Raw genomic sequence first — 19,318 nt, forward strand, 5'->3', positions numbered from 1 at the left:
ACCCACTCCGCTAACACTTAAACACTAAAGGCACATTATGCACCTTGGAAATATTGTTCACTTTAAATATGCTCATTAATAAAACTTATTCAGGAACTACTTGTATATCACTGTTGCAACAGACAAAAGCATTATTTCAACTTAAACTAAAGCTATCTAAAAATAAAAATAAAAGGTTTTATTTTTTCATGTTTAAGGGCAGTTAATGATGTTGCAAATCTATAGGACATTACAGTTAAATAAGACAGTATTATTTTGCAGGACAAAATGCTTCATTACAAACTGTGCTTGATAACTGTACATTTATTAAATCATATTATACAAAGCAACCAACCATTTTCATATTTACAAGATACACAACATGTGCACTGTGAAAAATGGGTGCTAATGAAAAAAAAAAGCAAACTCAAAAAAAAAAAAAAAAAAATTATGCATCTGAAATGACCTGAACATCTGAAAAGACTTCAGCTTCATAACACATTACTATTTCATACAGAAACATGTGTCCTTGTCACAGAATTTTGTTACACAAACAATTTTACCTTCTTTAAAACAAACTAACCTGTGATTAATTTCTTTGAATTGACCTTTGACGTACACCTCAATTTATCATCCCAGCAGCATCTGCGAGGCTTAGTTTCTCTATCAACAGGTGTCCAAACAGTCAGTTTGGTTATAGGGTGCATCTCTGAGCAGCCAAGGGTTAACACAACACCTTCTCCGCTTACACACCAGGAGCGTTTTTACCCAGAGAAATCAATCTTAAAGTTTTCCTTGGACTAGACAAGGTTAAAATTTCAAGGGTGGGGCACTGCTGACAATGTACACCACGCTCTTCACAAGTCAGTCACAGCTGTGTCTTGAACATTCAGAACTAATAACAAAACAGAAATCCAACTGATGTAAGACAATAAAGCTTATTGATTGTGCAGAGTTGAACAGATCAAACTATCATAAGAGGCTGTGAATTTTTGGTCAGTTAATATAGTCAAATTCCTCTGGTATTCCGAAAGCTTTATCCAAGCTGTTGTTCTCGAAGCCAAACTTCTTCTTTGCCCAGGATTTGATTGAAAAAACATTATCTGGAAAAGAATGAATGTGAAACATGACACACACATATGATGCAAAAATGAATTCAGACGAAAACTACTCAACTCAGAAATGCCATTTATAATTGTGCAGACAGAAACAGTTAAGTATAAAAATAAATAGAAGAGGCATTGCTTTTGCTTTCACTACACATATTTTGCATCTCTTTCAATAAGATACACATTTTTACAGAAATTAACATGTTGAATTTAAAAATTCTTTTTTTTCTACTTTATTTCTGTGTCCCAGCTGATAGCTTACTATGGCATGGCATGACACCATGGTATGTGCACAGGTTTGGCTCAACATTTTGAAAATGTCTTTACAAATATAGGTTAACTTGTTGAAAATTGGCTTGAAGGCATTTGAAACTGCTCTCACTAAGGCTCATAAATTTGCTAAATCATATATTGCATTAAATCTACTGATATTATCAGGTTTGTGTGAACGTTTGGTTTACGGGAAAGGTACCGTAAATCATCATTCCCTTATCCAAACCATTCCATCTATGAGATCACTCAGTAATACAGTGAAACCTACATGGGTTTGCGCTTGCCTAGTCTAGAGCGTACGTTGTGTTTGACTCTTGGCTGAAATCTGATCTGTTAAATGTAAACAGACCATTAAAACCTTGCCATTTAGCATGTCTGCTGTGTTCCCAAACATGCCTGCACCAAAAGTTTTCATACACTGCTCATCTGAGACCACTTTTGTAGTGCAAGTGGTGTGCATGTTTGTGTCTGCCGCATTCCAAAAACCAAGGGCTTGCACTGCACTGCCTGAGTCAAGAGTTATAAAAACATGCAAGTTAATTTTACTCCGCCGCAAACAAAAAAACTTTTTTTTTTCATTGATAAGAACTTCATTTGGACAACTTTAAAGACGATTTTCTCAGTATTTTGATTTTTTCGCACCCTCATAAATCTCAACTTCGAAAAATTGACCGTTATGACTGGTTTTGTGGTTCAGGGTCACATATTATTTGATTGGACGAATGTAAGCCTAGAATATAGGGATGGGACAAAAAAATCAAAATCGATTTGTTTTATACCAGAATAGATATTAATTCATATTAAATACATTATTTTAGTCCTTGCTTATATACTAGGCAGAGGAAAATTACCTCTTATTTCAGCAGACGGCGATGTGTTTCTCAACTGGTGAAAAAATGGGTCGTGGAGTGTATGGCCAAAGAAACGACATCAAAAACAAAAAACTTAATTCTTAATGTTTTTCTGATGCGAGACTTTTATTTTAAAAGACGTGCATGAAAGCAGTTGACACTTCTGTCAAATGCAGTTTAAGTAAAGAGTGCCTGCGAAAAACGCGCTGTCCCGATTCAGTACCTGCGGTCAGATGAGATGTTGGCAGGCTTAATGTCAGTGTCATTATTCTATCGTTATTTCTGTAACTTGTTACGAAATAAAAAGTCTCTCACCTCAGAAAAACAAACTATCCTGTCCTGCCAGATACCGTGTTTGTAGCGCGCATTCTTCTATTGTTCGTAGCGGCGCCACACTGCATATCGCTTCACTAAAGCACAGAAAATATGAACGAGCAACACGTGAAATAAAAGTACAGTATCGACAAATCATATAACTGTACTGCGTGTGTTAGCTGGGAAGGATTTGCATGAAGGTATGATATTCATTCTATTCAGGAGCAGTTTCCACATTTCATTAACAGTTCATGTTAGTATTGTATATTCACCATGGTAACTGTTGTTTCCATAACCCAAAAATACCATGTTATTTTCACTTTGTATATGTTTAAATGACTGTGGTGGCTCAAACTAACTTAATTGTATTAATAAAAGCTAGTTTGGGACTGCTATTTAAATAGCCTTACCTTTATAGGCTGTTTATTCAGTATTAATCATATTCTTAACAGTCTTAATTTTTGTGAAATAAATTTGCTTTTTTTTTTTTTTTTTTACAAATTTTATTTATATATATATATATATATATATATATATATATATATATATATATATATATATATATATATACACACACACTGTATATAATATGGTAAGGGGGTCACGGCTTATATGTTTTATTTAATGCAGTATTTAAAAGAATGGCTTTCGAGTAAAGTTTGATGTTAAAGAAAGCTTTCACAAACTCTTCATTTTATTTTATTAATGAAACTAGTTTGATGGGCACTTTATTTCAAAAGGCACTATTTAAAAAAGTAATTTTCTATTGGACTTTTTGTGGCTGTTTGTTTATGTTTACTGAAAACTGAAATAAAACAGGAAAAATTATTGCTAATAAGTGGTTTTTTTCCTGTATATTAAGTGTATCATTTACCTTTTTCCCATGGTCTAGAGTTAAAAACAAAAAATAAAAATCGCAACATAGCAATATCGAATCGCAATACTTGTAGAAGCGAAATTCTTTAAAAAAATTAAAAATTCGCAATGCATATATCGGCACCCAAGTATCGTGATAGTATCGAATCGGGAGGTAGGTGTATCAACTCATCCCTACTAGAATATGAAATCTTCTAAAGATCTAAGATCAGCCTGGACTGATATTGGCCTGATCTGACAAAACTGGATTGTCAGGATTGTCTGTGGCCTACATTTCAGAATCTTTTGTGGGTGCATCATATGACACGATCAAAGAAAATAATTGGTTTGGAATTTGTTGAGGTGTGAGGCATGCAAACGACTTACCTGTCCACCTCGACACGGCCTCTTTTGCTGTAATGTTGGCCTTACCTAGAAAAAGGATGAATATTTTAGCAAGACCATACATATCAGGTTAACACAACCAAATATTAATATTTTTTAGGAGCCTGTGACACTTTATCTATTTATCCTTGCTGAATAAAAGTAAAAATAAAAAAAGAAAGAAAACATTTACTGACCCCAAAGTTTTGAACAGTAGTGTATATTGTAACGCAGCATTTCTATTTTAATTGAACACTGTACTTTAACTTTTTATCAAAAAATCCTTATCAATCCAACATTGATAATAAATCAGCATATTAGAATGATTTCTGAATGATCATGGGACACTGAAGCTTTGCATCACAGGAATAAATTACATTTTAAAACATATTCAAATAGCAAACTTTTATTTTAAATTGCAATAACATTTCACAAAATTCTGTATTTTTGATCAAATAAATGCAGCCTTGAGCATAAGACACTTCATAAAAAAAAAAACATTAAAAATCTTACCGATTTCAAACTTTTGAACCGCACTGTACATTCATTAAAAAATTACTTTATAAACTCCATCTAATTTTAGTTGATGAAAATAGTTTAGTAAATTAAAAAAATGTTAATAACCATGGAACGATGTTAATAACCACAACGATGTTAATAACCATGGAAACGTGGAAACCACAGTCTGTGAAAAGGGTCTATTGTCTGTTATGTAGTGTGTTGTTCCAGAAACAGTTTATTCACAATATGACTTGAATATTCTGACAAGCGTGTAAATTCAAGTTCACCTGTGCATTTGCATCATTTTGTGCAGAAGTTGTGATATTACGCTCAGCTTTTGTATTTGCCTGAATAATCTTATTCATTTCAAGTTAAACGCTCCAGTCAACAGGTGTTCGTTCGCTCTTTAGCTTCAGCTCGTATACAATAACTAAGATTAGTTTATATGAAACAATCATATTCTTTCTAGAAAAAAACAGACCTTTCTGCAACATGGTTTACTTAATTTTTAGTTATTTCAACATGCTCTTTTGTCTCATCTTAATGATCATAAACAAAATAAAAAGAAAAGTTATTTTGTTGTCAAGACTGGCACACTGACAACATCTTGACTTGGACTTAACTTTGCAGATCCTATGTATTTGTAAAACCGAACCACTCAAAGCCCCACATACGTCACGCTAGCTAGTCTCTGTTCCATAAAGTCCACAGATTTTCTTCTAAGACAGTTAGCTGACCCACTCTGATATATAATCAATCATACTGAATGTGCTGCCCAGACCACTTCAATTTCAGAGCTAGATTAACAAAATCTCAAAAGTCATTCAAAGGCTTTGGATCAAATCCAACCTGGAAAAAGGCAGATCAATCTGTAATCTTAATGACTTGTGTTCTCTCAGTGCATACTGACTTGACTGGAGCAGATGCATGACACTGCAGAGCTCCAGGGCAATAGAACAGGTCAGGTGGTGAATGGAAATCATTTTGGGAAGTGCTTAAATAAAGGGCTCTCCAAAAACACAAATCTGGGGAAAGAATGAACCTTTCCACAGACAAAAACACTTGGTAGGGGACCAACAATAAGTTCCATTCTTGAAAAAAAATAATAATACCATAATCAACCCATCCATTTAAAATTCTAAAAAAGTACATACTTCTGCAATGTGGGCAGAATATAATACTCTGAATGGATTTTCACACTTGAAACCCTGGGTACCATATTCCATTTTTCCCCTCAAACGCTGAAACTGTTGACCGTTTATGCAACACAGTGTTTCCGTTGCTGTCCAAAGCATGTGAATATGTGGCACACGGCTGTGAGTTTGTTGCTAGGCATCTAGGCGTAACATTCTAACATTGCATCATTTCCCACCGCATAAGTTTGGCACCATAATGGAGGGTTAACACCGCACCCAGTTAAAAAAGCAGTGCTAATCCAGCTTCTAAACGTTCCTCTACACGGGGTTAAAAACAGGGTTAAGTATGATGATAACCCAGAGTTAAGCACAGTGTGAAAAGCCTCTGACAGTGTTTCCTGCATTATTATTCAGCTGAACTGCATCAATGCTATTGAATATTAGCAGTAAAAAATACAGCAACCAGTGTTGACTCTTCAGAGCCAGTTTATTGCTGTGAATCCGAAACAAGTGTAACCAGTCCAGACCTATTCCCAAACTAATAAATCTTATGAGCCAGGTTATTTTAGTAAATCAAAACCATACAGCACAACCAGTTCGGTTAAATTATCAACCTAATGACTCTTATGAGCTAGTTCATTTTAGTGAATCAAAAACATACTAAGCATAGTTGGTTTTTCAACTTAGTATCTCTAAAAGTTATTTTAATGAATGAAAATCATACAGTGCAGTGAGTGCACCAAGTCTATTTGATTGATTGAGCATCGAAGTGACCTCATGCATTTTCTTTTTTTAAAGTACTAAATGTAGTTTAGGATTTATAATCTGAATATAATACTTATTCAGTGAAAGGCACTGATAAATTAGCTTTTATTAGCACATCCACAAAGTGTGAATACATGTTCAAGACCCCAGAGGCAATCAGGGTTAAGTGTACCACTCAAGGCACAATATCAGCAGCCCTCTGGTACTGACTCAACTTCCCATGGGTATCCCAACTGGGACTCATACCAGCAGCAACCCTGTAATAACTGGCATTGAGCCCTCACGCACTAAAGCAGAAAAAAAATAAAACCTTCAAGATAAATTAGGTTTCTCTTGAATACACAGGACTGTGAAGTCTCTTTTCCAATGCAGTTATTTTTTTAAAATAAAAAATCATGTTCATATTTTCAGTTATATTTTTATTTTGTGATAATGTCTGACTGAACATTCTCAGCTTAAAATATGGTTACTTTGCAAATAAATAAATACATGGACATTAAATATTGATGAGTTTTGAATTACTGAACATCTGTGAGAAAAAAAAAAAAAACAATGTCCAGAGACAGTGAACAAAATCTCAGCCTTGAATAACAATCGGCCTGAGTGGTGTTTATTTTGTGTTAATGACTACTTATTATGAAACTTATTTTGAATGATAAAATTATTTAATTATTTAAATGAACTGACATATTAAGTATATTAGAATTATTTGCATAATTATAAAGACTGTGGAGAGACAGAACATGGGCACAGGTACACTATTGCTAAAAAGTTTGCAATCAGTATTTTTTTATTAATATTTTATTCAGTAAGACAGCACTAAATTGATATGACGTTCGAGACTTGTTACAAGAATGCTCCATTTCAAATAAATGCCGTTTTTTTGGATTCAGGAATCCTAAAAAAAACAAAACAAAAACAACATTATTTTAAACATTGCTAATAATAAATATTTCTTCAGCACCAAATCAGCATATTTGAATGCTTTCAAAAAGATCATGTGAGAATGAAGATTGGAGTAATGATGCTAAAATTTCAGCCTTGCTCTCACAGGAATAAATCACATTTTAAAAAATATTCCAGTAGAAAACAGCCATTTTAAATGGCAATATTTCACAATACTGCTCTGTATTTTTATACTTGGTATGAGTTTAAAAGGCTTCTTTCAAAAACATTTTAAAAAATCTTACTGACCCCAGACTTTTTGATGGTAGTGTATAGCAATATAGGAGCCGTTTCCTGCAGTTATACAGTCCTGTCCTTGACTGCAACAATTATTCATTCAAATTTGACCCCTAAATGCTGCAAATGACCAATCAGAATCAAGAATTCCACCGAACTGTCAAATAAGGTAAGTGGGGCTTAGCCATTACGAACACACCAAGACACAAGAGAAATCTCCTTTCAATGTTACTAGCACCAGTGCACAAATTCTAAATGGGGATCACAATATATATACAAATGTTTTGTCTGTTGACTCAGAATTGTGCAAGAATGGTGCTCTGTGCTTTTCTGTTAAACACATTTCAGAACATAGTACCCCAGGGAGATGCAATAGTTCAGACCGTCTGTAAGCCAATTCTAAAAGTGATTAAAAAAACAGACATAACAAATCCCGAGAGGCAGAAAAAGCATCAAGTATTTCAGCAGGGACTACTGACATTTAAACTGGAGGGGTTGTTAGAGAAACGGAGCTGCAGGGATGGGGTGATGAACGAGGTGGATGATATAAAGAGAGGTTACAAATGTTATTTTCTCTCAAGAGACGCGAGTCATTATCTCCACCAGCGCCTGAGAGAGATGATTATTCACGGCTGATCGCAGAACTGTCTGGAGAGGATCACAGAACATTCAGAGCTGAACTTGGCTGGAAATGTGCAATAGGTCAGGAATATGATCGCCAAAGTCTTTTGGATATCGGCAACGCATACAAACAACAACTCTCACCGTCGGCTACTGAGAAGCTACGAGGCCTTTGTTTACTGCTGGAGCCGGACCTAGAGACCGCGACCTCGCCTACTGACGCTACCCGCACAAGGCAACGTCGCAAGCGGTGTGAGAGAGGACGGAAGCGTGGTAAGCGCGGAGGTATATGAGCTAGGCTAAGAGCTAACCCCACAAGACCGGCTCTTCCAACACTCATGCTCTCAAACGTTCGCTCTCTGGAAAACAAACTGGACTTAATTCAACTCAGTCGGTCTACACAGCATGAGGCAAGGGATTGTTGTGTGTTTGTTTTCACCGAAACATGGCTAAACGACAACATCCCGGACTCCGCCATTCAGCAGCACAGACTAACCAGCTTCCGAGCGGATAGAGATTCATCACTGTCTGGTAAGACCCGCGGAGGTATATCAACAAAGACTGGTGTAACAATGCTGCGGTATTATCAAAACACTGTTCATCACTGTTCACAACAGTAAAGAACGCTTACCAGGCTGTACCCCGCCCCCACCTCGGGTACTCAGACCACATCACTGTTATGCTAATCCCAGCATATAGACCACTTCTCAAACTCGCCAAACCGGTTCAAAAGCAGATCACTGTATGGCCAGACAATGCCACCTCAGCACTACATGACTGCTTTCAGTGCACAGACTGGAACATGTTTAAAGAGGCAGCCACCTACAACAACCACAGACCTGCATGAGTCAACTAAAACTGTGACTGCTTACATCAAAAAGTGCACTGATGATGTAACAGTCACCAAGACCATCACCACACGTGCAAACCAGAAGCCATGGATGACAGCAGAGGTTCGTGGGCTACTAAAGACCAGAGATGAAGCATTCAGATCAGGAGATGAAGCAGCCCTCAAAACAGCAAGAGCCAATCTGTCCTGTGGCATCAAAAAAGCAAAACGGTCATATGCCCAAAAAAAATCAACAACCACTTCACAGACAGCAGAGACACACAGAGCCTGTGGCAAGCCATTCAGACCATCACTGACTACAAGTCCCCGCCACAGGCCTGTGATGAGGACACATCCCTCCCCGATGCACTCAACCACTTTTATTCACGGTTTGAAATGCAGAATGACACACCTGCACAAAAACTGCCCACACCTCCCAACGACCGGGCGCTCTGTCTATCTCCAGCCGACGTAAGGGAGACCCTATCTTGGATTAACCCACGCAAGGCTGTGGGTCCTGACAACATACCTGGCCGTGTTCTGAGAGACTGTGCTGCACAGCTGACAGATGTGCTTACAGATATCTTCAACACCTCGCTGAGCCAGGCAGTCGTCCCCACATGTCTCAAATCCACAACAATCATACCGGTACCAAAGAAATCACCTGTGTCCTGTCTCAATGACTACCGTCCCATAGCACTGACTCCAATCATGATGAAGTGCTTTGAGAGGTTAGTCATGCACAACATCAAAACCAGCCTCCCCAACACACTCGACCTGCTCTACGGACGATGCAATTTCCTCCACCCTCCACCTGGCTCTTACCCACCTAGACAATAAAGACTCCTATGTTAGAATGCTGTTCATTGACTTCAGCTCGGCATTCAACACAATCCCACAACAGCTCATAAATAAACTAAACCTGCTGGGCCTTAACGATGAAACGCACTACAGAGAGGAAGTGGCACAGCTGGCTGAATGGTGTGGCACTAACAATCTGTCCCTCAATGTGGAGAAGACAAAGGAGGTTGTGTTGGACTTCAGAAGAAACTCCATTGACCACCACCCACTGACCATCGACAGATCGAATGTGGAGAGAGTCAGCAGCACTAAATTCCTGGGGGTGCACATCACAGAGGATCTCACCTGGACCACCAACACCATGTCACTCTCCAAAAAGGCACAACAGCACCTACACTTTCTCCGCCGGCTGAAAAGAACAAGTCTCCCTCCACCCATCCTCACCACATTCTACAGAGGCACCATTGAGAGTGTGCTGACCAGCCGCATCACTGTCTGGTACGGGAACTGCAGTGCTGCTGACCGCAAGACCCTCCAGCGGACAGTGACCACAGCTGCAAAGATCATCGGTGCCCCTCTCCCCTCCATCCTGGACATTTTCCTTACACGATGCTCCAGCAAAACCAACAGCATCGTGAAGGACTCCACCCATCCCTCCCACAGTCTCTTCCAGCTCCTACCATCAGGAAGACGGTACCGGAGCATCAGAACCCGCTCCGCCAGACTGCTCAACAGCTTTTTCCCCCAGGCTGTGAGAGCCCTGAACTCAAACACCCCCCCAACCTTACCACACTAAAGAAAACACTGTATGGAACTTTTTTTTTTGTGCAATTCGAAGTGTGCTACACACAGGTGAGTGGGCCTGTACAAACCACCTGTAGTAACACACTCTCCTCTATGTGCACTAGACACTTTACACACACTGCTGCGTGTACACAATCCCACAAAACACTCAGCAATATATGTATGTTTACATGCTCAGGCACTACAAATCATCCTGCGCTGTTCCCCAACCAGCTGCTTTGTGAAGCATTCGTATAGTTTATATTTTTTCATCTTCTATTTCTTTGTTTGTATAGGGTAAATATTTATGTGAAGCATTCGTATAGTTTGTATTTTTTATTCTTTTAGTTTGTATAGGGTAAATACTTATAGTATACTCATAGTTAAATCTGTCAGTAGGTTAGTTGTGTATAGGTGTATAGTGTTTTTTACTTCATTGTTGTATGTCTGTATTTATGTAGCACCGTGGTCCTGTGAGGCACGACATTTCGTTCCACTGTATGTCCCCACATGTAACGGAATGACAATAAAGCTCTACTTGACTTGACTTGATATTATAACAAGGCATTGAAAGTTTGTGTAGAACTTTAGCTGCATGTTACAAGGAACTTACAGTTTGTTTTTTTTAAATCAAATGTATAGACATTTTAAGACCTGAAATTTAATACCACAATTAATACCATATGTTCATACAGAACAAACTCATACAATGTCAAAACAAGTCACGTATCCCAGACTCTTTGACTTGATGAATCCGTGCCAAAGCCTGTTTAATCAAGGACGTCATACTTTTCAGCAAAACGAGTTTAAAATACTCGACACATACTTCAGTATACCAGTGTACTGAAAATGGTTTATGTTCTAATACATAAATGCATACAAATTAGTTGTTGACTTAGAAAATATTTTTTTGATACACTAAAGCACTGTCACTAGTCATCAAAACACCACTTCTGTACAAATTTACCACCTTCAACAGCGAATTTCAAAACAATCACTGTAAGGCTTCAGACTTGCTGTGAGCAATGTTTCCCTTATTATGCAGAATTATGTAAACAGAGTTGCTGATACTTTATTGTGTGCTACTTGCTCCCAGGTATCTTGTCAGAATAGTGCTTGTAGATGATTGCTTTACAAAAATTCACAGCAGAAAATATGCAAAACAGAGGATCTTTGCAATGGAAAAACTAAATGCAATCCTAACGGGTTCTTATTATTAATTTGTGCAGTATAGACAACTCCGTGATAGAAGGTAGACAAGCACAGATCATGCTTTTAGGAGAACTAACCAGACCCGTGCTGATGTTTTTTAGACATTATGATAAAATTGTGAAATCAATTTAAGATTGATAACACTAAGAAACATCAGAATTTCCTCTTTTAAGACAAGGCAGAGTGAGCATGGAGAAATTGATAAAAACTAGGGATGCATCGATCCGATACTCAGGATCGGTATCTGCTCCGATACTGGAATTTCTGAAATCCGATATTGTGCGTATACTATTGTGTTATTGTTAAGCCCCACGAAAGCACAACAACATTATAAAGCACCATAAAGTCAAAGTCCAAGTGTTCTGAAGCCATTCCATAGTTTAATGTGAGGTACAGATGAATATTTAAGTCGTTAAATTCAAGTTCAGGTAAATTCTTCTCTCCGCTGCTTCTGTCTGTCTTCCTCCGTTCAGCATTCAAACTGTGTCATGTTCGGTTAAGACAGTCAAGACGATGAAACTCTCTTCAAGAGCGCTCAATAACTGAGATTTAAAACTGTTAAACGAAAAGGATCAATAAACTATGTACATATTTAATAAGCTACGCACCAATATCTCTTTCCTTTGTGCTTTGAACTTCTCTATGCGGAGCTGCGTGCTGTGACTCCGTGCTGCTTCAAGCGCATCATTCTGCGCACGGGAAGCCATAAGCGCTTTGTGCCACTTTCTATTGGAGCTTTTCGTTTCATAATGCTTTTGCGCAATGAAAGATTATTTATAGCGTTTCTTGTTCTGTCCTATCAAGGCTATTAATAATCTAATGTATAGGACAGTAATGGAGGCAGCAACATATATGATATATATGACAGATGGGACTCCTCTATCATATGTCGCTGCCTTCATTGTGCTATACATTTAAAAGAAATGTCTTTTAATTTTGTAGTTTATATTTATAAATAAATATATTTACTTGTTTTCATTAATGTATTTTACAACAATATAAAGAGCAATGTGTAACATTTTACCAGATATAGTCCTTCGCATATTCACTTTTATTTCTTCCCCACTAAATAATGTTATCACTAAATGTTTAGATTTGATAAAATTGTGCACTCATGATTTTTCTAGAATAAATTTTGCTGCTAAATTATCCACTAACCTAATTTATAATAATATTTTTGTCATAGATTATGAATGGGCCTGTTTACACCTGGTCATTTCATGCGTTTTCGCTGATCGGATATCTATCTGATTTGTTAAAATGTTTCAATTTACACATAGCCACAAAGTCACAAAACAGATATAAATCCGATCTTCAATTCCTGCGCTATATTTAAATGTAATGAAATTCACGTCAACGAAATCAAAAGATAAGCGCTGCATTTTATTAATTATCAGCCCATTTCAAGATCAAAGACCACAATAGGAGAGCACGTGGCATCAGCACTGGAAAGATAAGTTTGTCTTATACTTTTAATGAAGAGTATTGTGTTGATCGTCTGCGTCTTAGTTTCAGTTTCATTCGCGGCAGTTTGCGTGTCTGCTTGCTGAAGAGATACTCAGCTACTCGTCCGCGGCGATGTGTGTTGCATTAGCGCATTCATATCTGACTATAATGTCATATAGCCTATAACACGGTCTCACACGTTTATTTATTTTTTTGACATTTTGGGACAAGTAAAATTTACATATGTGGTTTCAACAACCAGATGCGTTTACACATGTCCAGTTTCATTTGGAATGCGGCCCAGACCACCTCCTGAAGTGGTTTGAGCGATAGGATTTATATTACAAAACACGTGAAGTGACCAGGTGTAAACAGCCCCTATATATTTTTTCATGTTATTTTTCATTAAAATGAAATTATCTAATAGATTGTGTTTAACACACAAAAGAGTGACACAGAAGTATAGAAATTCTACATTGATTTAAAAAAAAATTTAAAAACTGCGCTGCTATCGGATTGGAATTGGTCGATACTCAGAATTTTCTGGATCGGATCGGATCTGAAAAAATGGTATCGTTGCATCCCTAATAAAAAGGAAGTACAAAGTAACCAACAATGTACTTTGTAATCATCAAATTCAAGCCCTTTTGACCAGCTGAAACTAATTTTACATACAGTACACACTTCAGATGATCTAACCGCTTAATTCACTAATGTGTTGCAAAGTTCATGGAATTAAATATATATTAAATATTCAAAGGCTTTTTGAAATTATATAAACGTGTATATACTGAACGCCAGTTGTATATGAAAAATACTAATAACAGAAAGGGAAAGGCTATACTTTTTAATTTACTTCCTAATAATTTATTAGCCAAAACTGTTATCCAGACAGTAAACTCATGAAGAGTTTGTGTCCATCTGCGCACATGCGCTACCTTTTTTAAAACTACAAAAAATTAAAAAAAGAAATAAAAAGCAATCAGTTAGCCTATTGAAAAACTCAACCACCCTCATCCAACTCTACATGTAATCTTGAGAAGAAAAATAAAATAAAATGTGATGTTGGTTTTAGGATCCCTGGGGACAGCATACAGCTTAAAGCAAACCACTCTGAAACAAGCCAGCTATTTTAAACTGCATGTAAGCACGCAGTACTGAGAATCAACATTTTTGTGCAAACTCCATCTGGAGGGTAAAATGTGAACTACTTAGTTCCTCTATACTGATTTTCAGTGTTATGTTAGCATTATTTATATGCAATTATAGTTTTGCTCATATTTTATATTTTCAGTTTTCATTTTAATTTCAGTTTAATTTTGTTGTGCTTTTTATTTTAACAATTTTATTTTTATTTTAGTTTAAATTTCGGTTAGTAGATTTACGCACACAAATCTGTGTGGTTTACTCACGTATCTCTTCCACCACCTCTGGATCACATTCTTTGTACTTCTCCAGTTCAGCCTTTAGTTGATCTCTCTGATGTTTCAATGCTGTGAGCTCCTTCAGGAGATTCTCTCTCTCCTCCTAAATACACACAAAAGCACTGGTCAGACAGAGCTCACAGACATTAGAGCTGTACAGTAACGTAGTTCAGAGAGACAGAAGTGAACACACACATTAACTTCACGTCCCACTTTGGCTTTGTCAACTGCTTGTTGAAGGGCTTTTTTGCGTTGATTCCCATCCTCATGCTACACAGAAAAGAAAAAAAAAGGAAATCAATACATTTATCCAAAGTCTCTTGTCTCTTCCTCAGAACAGAAATATTTAACCATCAATGGAATGGTTTTAAAGCATTCACTATAAAAAAAAAAAAGTTTGTAAAAACCCATTCATTGGTTTACTATAAGTTACCTTAATATGGCAAAAAACTGTAAATGGTTCAACATCACATTATCACATTACTCGCCCTCAGGCCAAAGAAGATGTAGATGAATTTGTTTCTTTATCATGGGTGCCAAAGGAAAAAGCAACATTATAGAAAGAGGACTTGTAATTCAGCCGGAAGCAACGGTTTGAAGTAAAAAACAAACAAACAAAAAAAACATCTTAAATGTTTAATACATAATTCATTTTTGAATTTACTATTCATTTAAAAGAAATACAGTTAAATACATTGTAGCATATGTAGACATCAATTTGCCATCTCATAAAACCTGAAACACTGCCACCTTATTTTTTTTAAGGTTAATCTCTGGCAACCAAAGCTGCCTTTTTTCACGATAAATCTAACAGTTGTATTTTACAAGTCAACTATCAGAAATGCAGTGTCAGATACCAAAAAGAGATGCCCTCACTTGACTCTCCAGTTCCTCTAATCTGCGTTTACGGGCGTGCAGGGCTTTACTGGGAAATGCCCAGTAATAGTTGGAGGTGCCCACCCTCTCAGTGTCCACCATGTTATCATCCACCAGACTCTGCAACACCTCTTTCACTGACATGGGAGCTGAAAAAAAGAATGAACAAATTCTCCAGTAAGCATTATGTCAGTGAACATATCTTCAAAACTCAATGTGCGAGAAAACTTGCACTTTCAGGCCAATGTTGCAGTGTAACTTGTATGTGCATTTTTACACCTTGCAAAAACAAGCATTTGGTTGTTTGTGGTGTTTAGATATTGCAAAATATTGTCACAAGACAAAATGGATCAAACAGATGATGCTTTGTCGAAATCTGCTTTGCGTCATATGACTGTACAAAAATAAAATATGGCTGTATGATTTCTCACTTCTCACTGTTCTTTATTGTTATGGAAAAAAGAGGTTAAGACTGACAACTGAAGATTAGTGGGCAGGTTGTCGCAAATATGTAGCTTATGCAGCACGCAGAAGCCTCTACTCCATTGACATCCATTTAAAAACTGTTTCTTGCCTCCTTGCCAATGCCCTACTGTTTGTACGCTTTTTTAAACCCTGGATGCTTGTCTTAAAAGGGCTCTGAGATGTATGTGCCATTTATGTTTTTTTAAATGCTATGCCAGTTTATTTCTTTATTATTATTATTATTTCATCCAACATGACAAACATTTCAGCATCATAATTAGATGCATATAAAGCTCTAGGGCAGAACTTTTCTGAATTTCAGGTCAGCAGGCCTGCTTTCCTGGCTATTTATACAACTAGGTTAGTCATATTGGCGTCTGGAAATCCTCCACTTTCAATAAAATCAAACATGCAAGGATCAGTTTTCTGATGATTACCATTACATATGTTCTATAAAAAAATGTGCAGGGTCACTTAGAGCTCCCTCTATCTGGGACATGGACGTATCAGTGTCAGGAGCATAAACTAAAAATCACTACAAGTTGATAAAACTTACTGATTCCTTTGGATTTGGGGGCAATTTTTTCTATGTCTTTCAGCTGAAACACATCTTTCTGGAAGGAGAAAAATAATCTTAATTAATCTTATGTCCCAAAGTTTGAGATAATATCAAACTACTAGAGAACTCTGTCAGACATGGACACAATCACATAAGCTAAATGGATAAGAAGAAGAATCTCAAAACATGCATACTTACAGTTTCAAAAAATATTTCCATCATACGACTTCTTTTCTCTTCCAAGCTAAGTCCTTTCTTTTTAGACTGTGGAGTGTAAAAGATAAACCCAAATAAATAACATAAAACTAATTCAGCTGTCATTATTAAATAGTCGTGGTGTTTTTATATTTTATTATCCCTTCAGTATCACACATTTCAGAAAAAAAGTGGAACTAGTGGTAAAAAATTCTCGGCTATATTCTTTGAGACTGTTTGTTTCAATGGGCTGGTTCAAAAAATGATGTAGCTCAAATCTATGGAGGACCGCACATCAAAAATGTAATTAATTAATGTAATAGGAAAATAAATAAATGATTTGGTAAAACAAATGCAATTCATTTTTAATCAAATTTAGTCCTGAATTAATTTCTTTATTATTTTCTTTGTTTATGCTTTAATTTTCTTTTTTTATTTATATTTATTTATTTAGACATGTGTTTATTTTTATTTCCACATGCATTTATTCTCACATTTAAACATTGCCACACTTATTTATTTCAACTTTTGTTTATTATATTATTTATTTTTACATTTCTGTCCCTTGTATGATAATTAGACTGCTTCATACCAAAATTCAAATATTTTAAGAAGACTTTCAGGGTGACTGACTTTAATATTATCTGATTTTATTGCCTGTCATAAACACGACTGTGTCAATAAAAGGTTGCAAAAGTTGTAAACACATTTTATTTTATTTTATTACCTCATGCTGTTGTCAGAACACAGAAGTAATGTTTTTTTTTTTAAACGCATTGAAAGTTGATTATATATTTATTCTATATTAAGTATTGAATTATGGTTTGAGGACAGGGGTTTATAGATGTAGATCATGTTGATAAATTAATTTAAAATTAAATTAAGGACATTCTAGTGATCTGAATACTCAGTCACCATCTCATTTTCAGTAACATTAGTGGCTTTTGAACTAATTGATTCTTTTCATTTAATAATGTGGTAAACTTTTGTCCACAGCCCCGTTAACATTCGTCGTTACGTACTCGCTATTCTGGCTGTAAGTTAATAAAAATATTTTTGACCAATTTAGAGGCGAGTGTTACAGATCTCAGCACCATCTAGAATTATTCAACCTGTTTTACACATTTCTGCAAACCTTAGTGTAGTTATTTTATACAAGCGACATTCTCTAAAAACAGTCATAAAGGTAATAGAATAATTAAATACAGAGATCATGTTCTCACCATGTTTGACGCTTCCAGTCGAGCTTGAGTTTGGCGCGAGATGCGGAGGAAATGTCACTGCGCATGCGCGGCACTTTACTTCTTCTCTGATTTTAGGACGTGGCAGATTCGCAAAAATTGAACTTTAGTTTGGCGTAGTACTGAAAATATTCAATTATACTTTAGTTTGAGGTCTACCAGTAAGAGTAGTAAAAGTGGAACAAATAGAAATCCCCCTAAAGTATTTAAAGAATTAGCTCCTCTACCTTTGCACAGTTTTAGAGGAGGTTGTAGAGAACTATGCTGATGTTATACCGCCCCCCCTGATACAGGCTAGCACAAAACAGATGAAGTTATTTTCACAGAATGTGTGTATATTTAAAAATCCCACTATGGTAAGAGCTTCTGAAAATTCATGACTCAATCCTTTGCCATATGTTACTTGTAAGGCGATATATAGCCTAATTTTTTACATATACATTCTCTAAAAGATATAGAATCCCCATAGTAAAATTTGTTCACAAGTTCATTTCATTTATAGAAACAAAAACAACATATAGGGTGAATTTGGGTAATATGGGACACTTTTAGACTTTTCTGAAATCCCTAAAATGTTTTCTAACCACACCAAAAGAAAGAATGTAGATATTATACCCAGAAGAGACATGCCACACCTATTAGTCACTAATAATTAGTGTTTTTGTGCCAAAAAAACAAAAATTCTGCCTCAATTTGATAATCTGGGACAGGTCACTTTGTAATCTGGGACATATGTATTAGGCCTAAAAAAAGCCTATATTGACCATACTTTATGCATGCCAAAAAAGTATCCCCAATAGACCTCTTCATTCTACTCTCATTCCATTGGTTTAGCTTCTTCGTATTTCTCTCATTTCCCTCTCTCTCTCTCTCTCTCTCTCTCTTTCTCGCTCTTTCTGTTGCCATCTCTTTACCTGACGCTGTGGTGCCATAGTATTCTGTAATACATTTAATTGAGTTAATTAAAGGCCATGGATATTTTCATATGTTAGCTGACTGTGTGTGTGTGTGTGTGTGTGTGTGGGTATGGGTGTGCGTGCATGTTTGTGTATGTGTGCGTTTGTGTACAGAACATTGTCAACTGGTCTGGGCACAGATCCCCCTCCTGCTCAGTGATTTGAACCGTTGTATATACTAAACTAACTGGGAATTTGGGAAATTAAATTAATGGTTTACTTCATCCTGAGACCTTTGCTTGCTTTTAGAATACGTTTTCCAGATTCCATCTCTGTAGCATCTCTCTAGCTAGCTGGTTTAGCTAGCTGCTAGCTACTGTGAACTTATGCTAATGTTATCACCTCCAGCATTAACACCCATTTCTCATTATGGCGTATATTGGCCCTTGTCATTAGATTTATAAAATCCCTAAATACATATTTCCCCCATTTGAAGACTGTCCCAGATTACCCAAAGCATGCTGTCCCACATTCTCAATTATATTTGACAATGTGGGAAAACAAAAAAATAGTTTGAAAGAAAAAAAACTAAACCACATTTTCAACACTTTAATACATAT

General features: G+C 36.4%; 1 protein-coding gene across 2 annotated transcripts; it reads right to left on the reverse strand.

Moving 5' to 3' along the window:
* Window positions 1–159: 159 nt before the first annotated feature.
* LOC306873341 (meiotic nuclear division protein 1 homolog) lies at window positions 160–18,050 on the reverse strand. 2 transcript variants are annotated; one of them, XR_013784485.1, is made up of 9 exons: window positions 17,785–17,820; window positions 16,565–16,630; window positions 16,364–16,421; window positions 15,343–15,491; window positions 14,662–14,736; window positions 14,455–14,569; window positions 3,770–3,814; window positions 2,528–2,622; window positions 287–1,082 (listed from the first exon to the last, which is right to left on the reverse strand). XR_013784485.1 is itself a non-coding variant. In XM_079422576.1 (8 exons), the coding sequence occupies exons 1-8, from the start codon at window positions 17,785–17,787 to the stop codon at window positions 976–978; spliced, it is 618 nt and encodes a 205-aa protein (XP_079278702.1). In that variant the 5' UTR covers window positions 17,788–18,050; the 3' UTR covers window positions 160–975. The 2 variants fall into 2 exon arrangements, 1 of the variants encoding a protein (XP_079278702.1); XM_079422576.1 differs by lacking the exon at window positions 2,528–2,622 and having other exon boundaries at window positions 160–1,082; window positions 17,785–18,050.
* Window positions 18,051–19,318: the final 1,268 nt, after the last annotated feature.

Source organism: Barbus barbus, assembly GCF_936440315.1.
Source record: "Barbus barbus genome assembly, chromosome: 7".
NCBI lineage: Eukaryota > Metazoa > Chordata > Actinopteri > Cypriniformes > Cyprinidae > Barbus > Barbus barbus.

What these genes read in the sequence shown, in the direction of transcription:
- LOC306873341 (XM_079422576.1), bottom strand. An exon ending in AAGTGGGACGTGAAGTTAAT is followed by an intron (nt 14,570 to 14,661) that starts GTGTGTGTTCAC and finishes GTGTGTATTTAG; the next exon opens with GAGGAGAGAGAGAATCTCCT. An exon ending in GGCCGTGTCGAGGTGGACAG is followed by an intron (nt 1,083 to 3,769) that starts GTAAGTCGTTTG and finishes ATTCTTTTCCAG; the next exon opens with ATAATGTTTTTTCAATCAAA.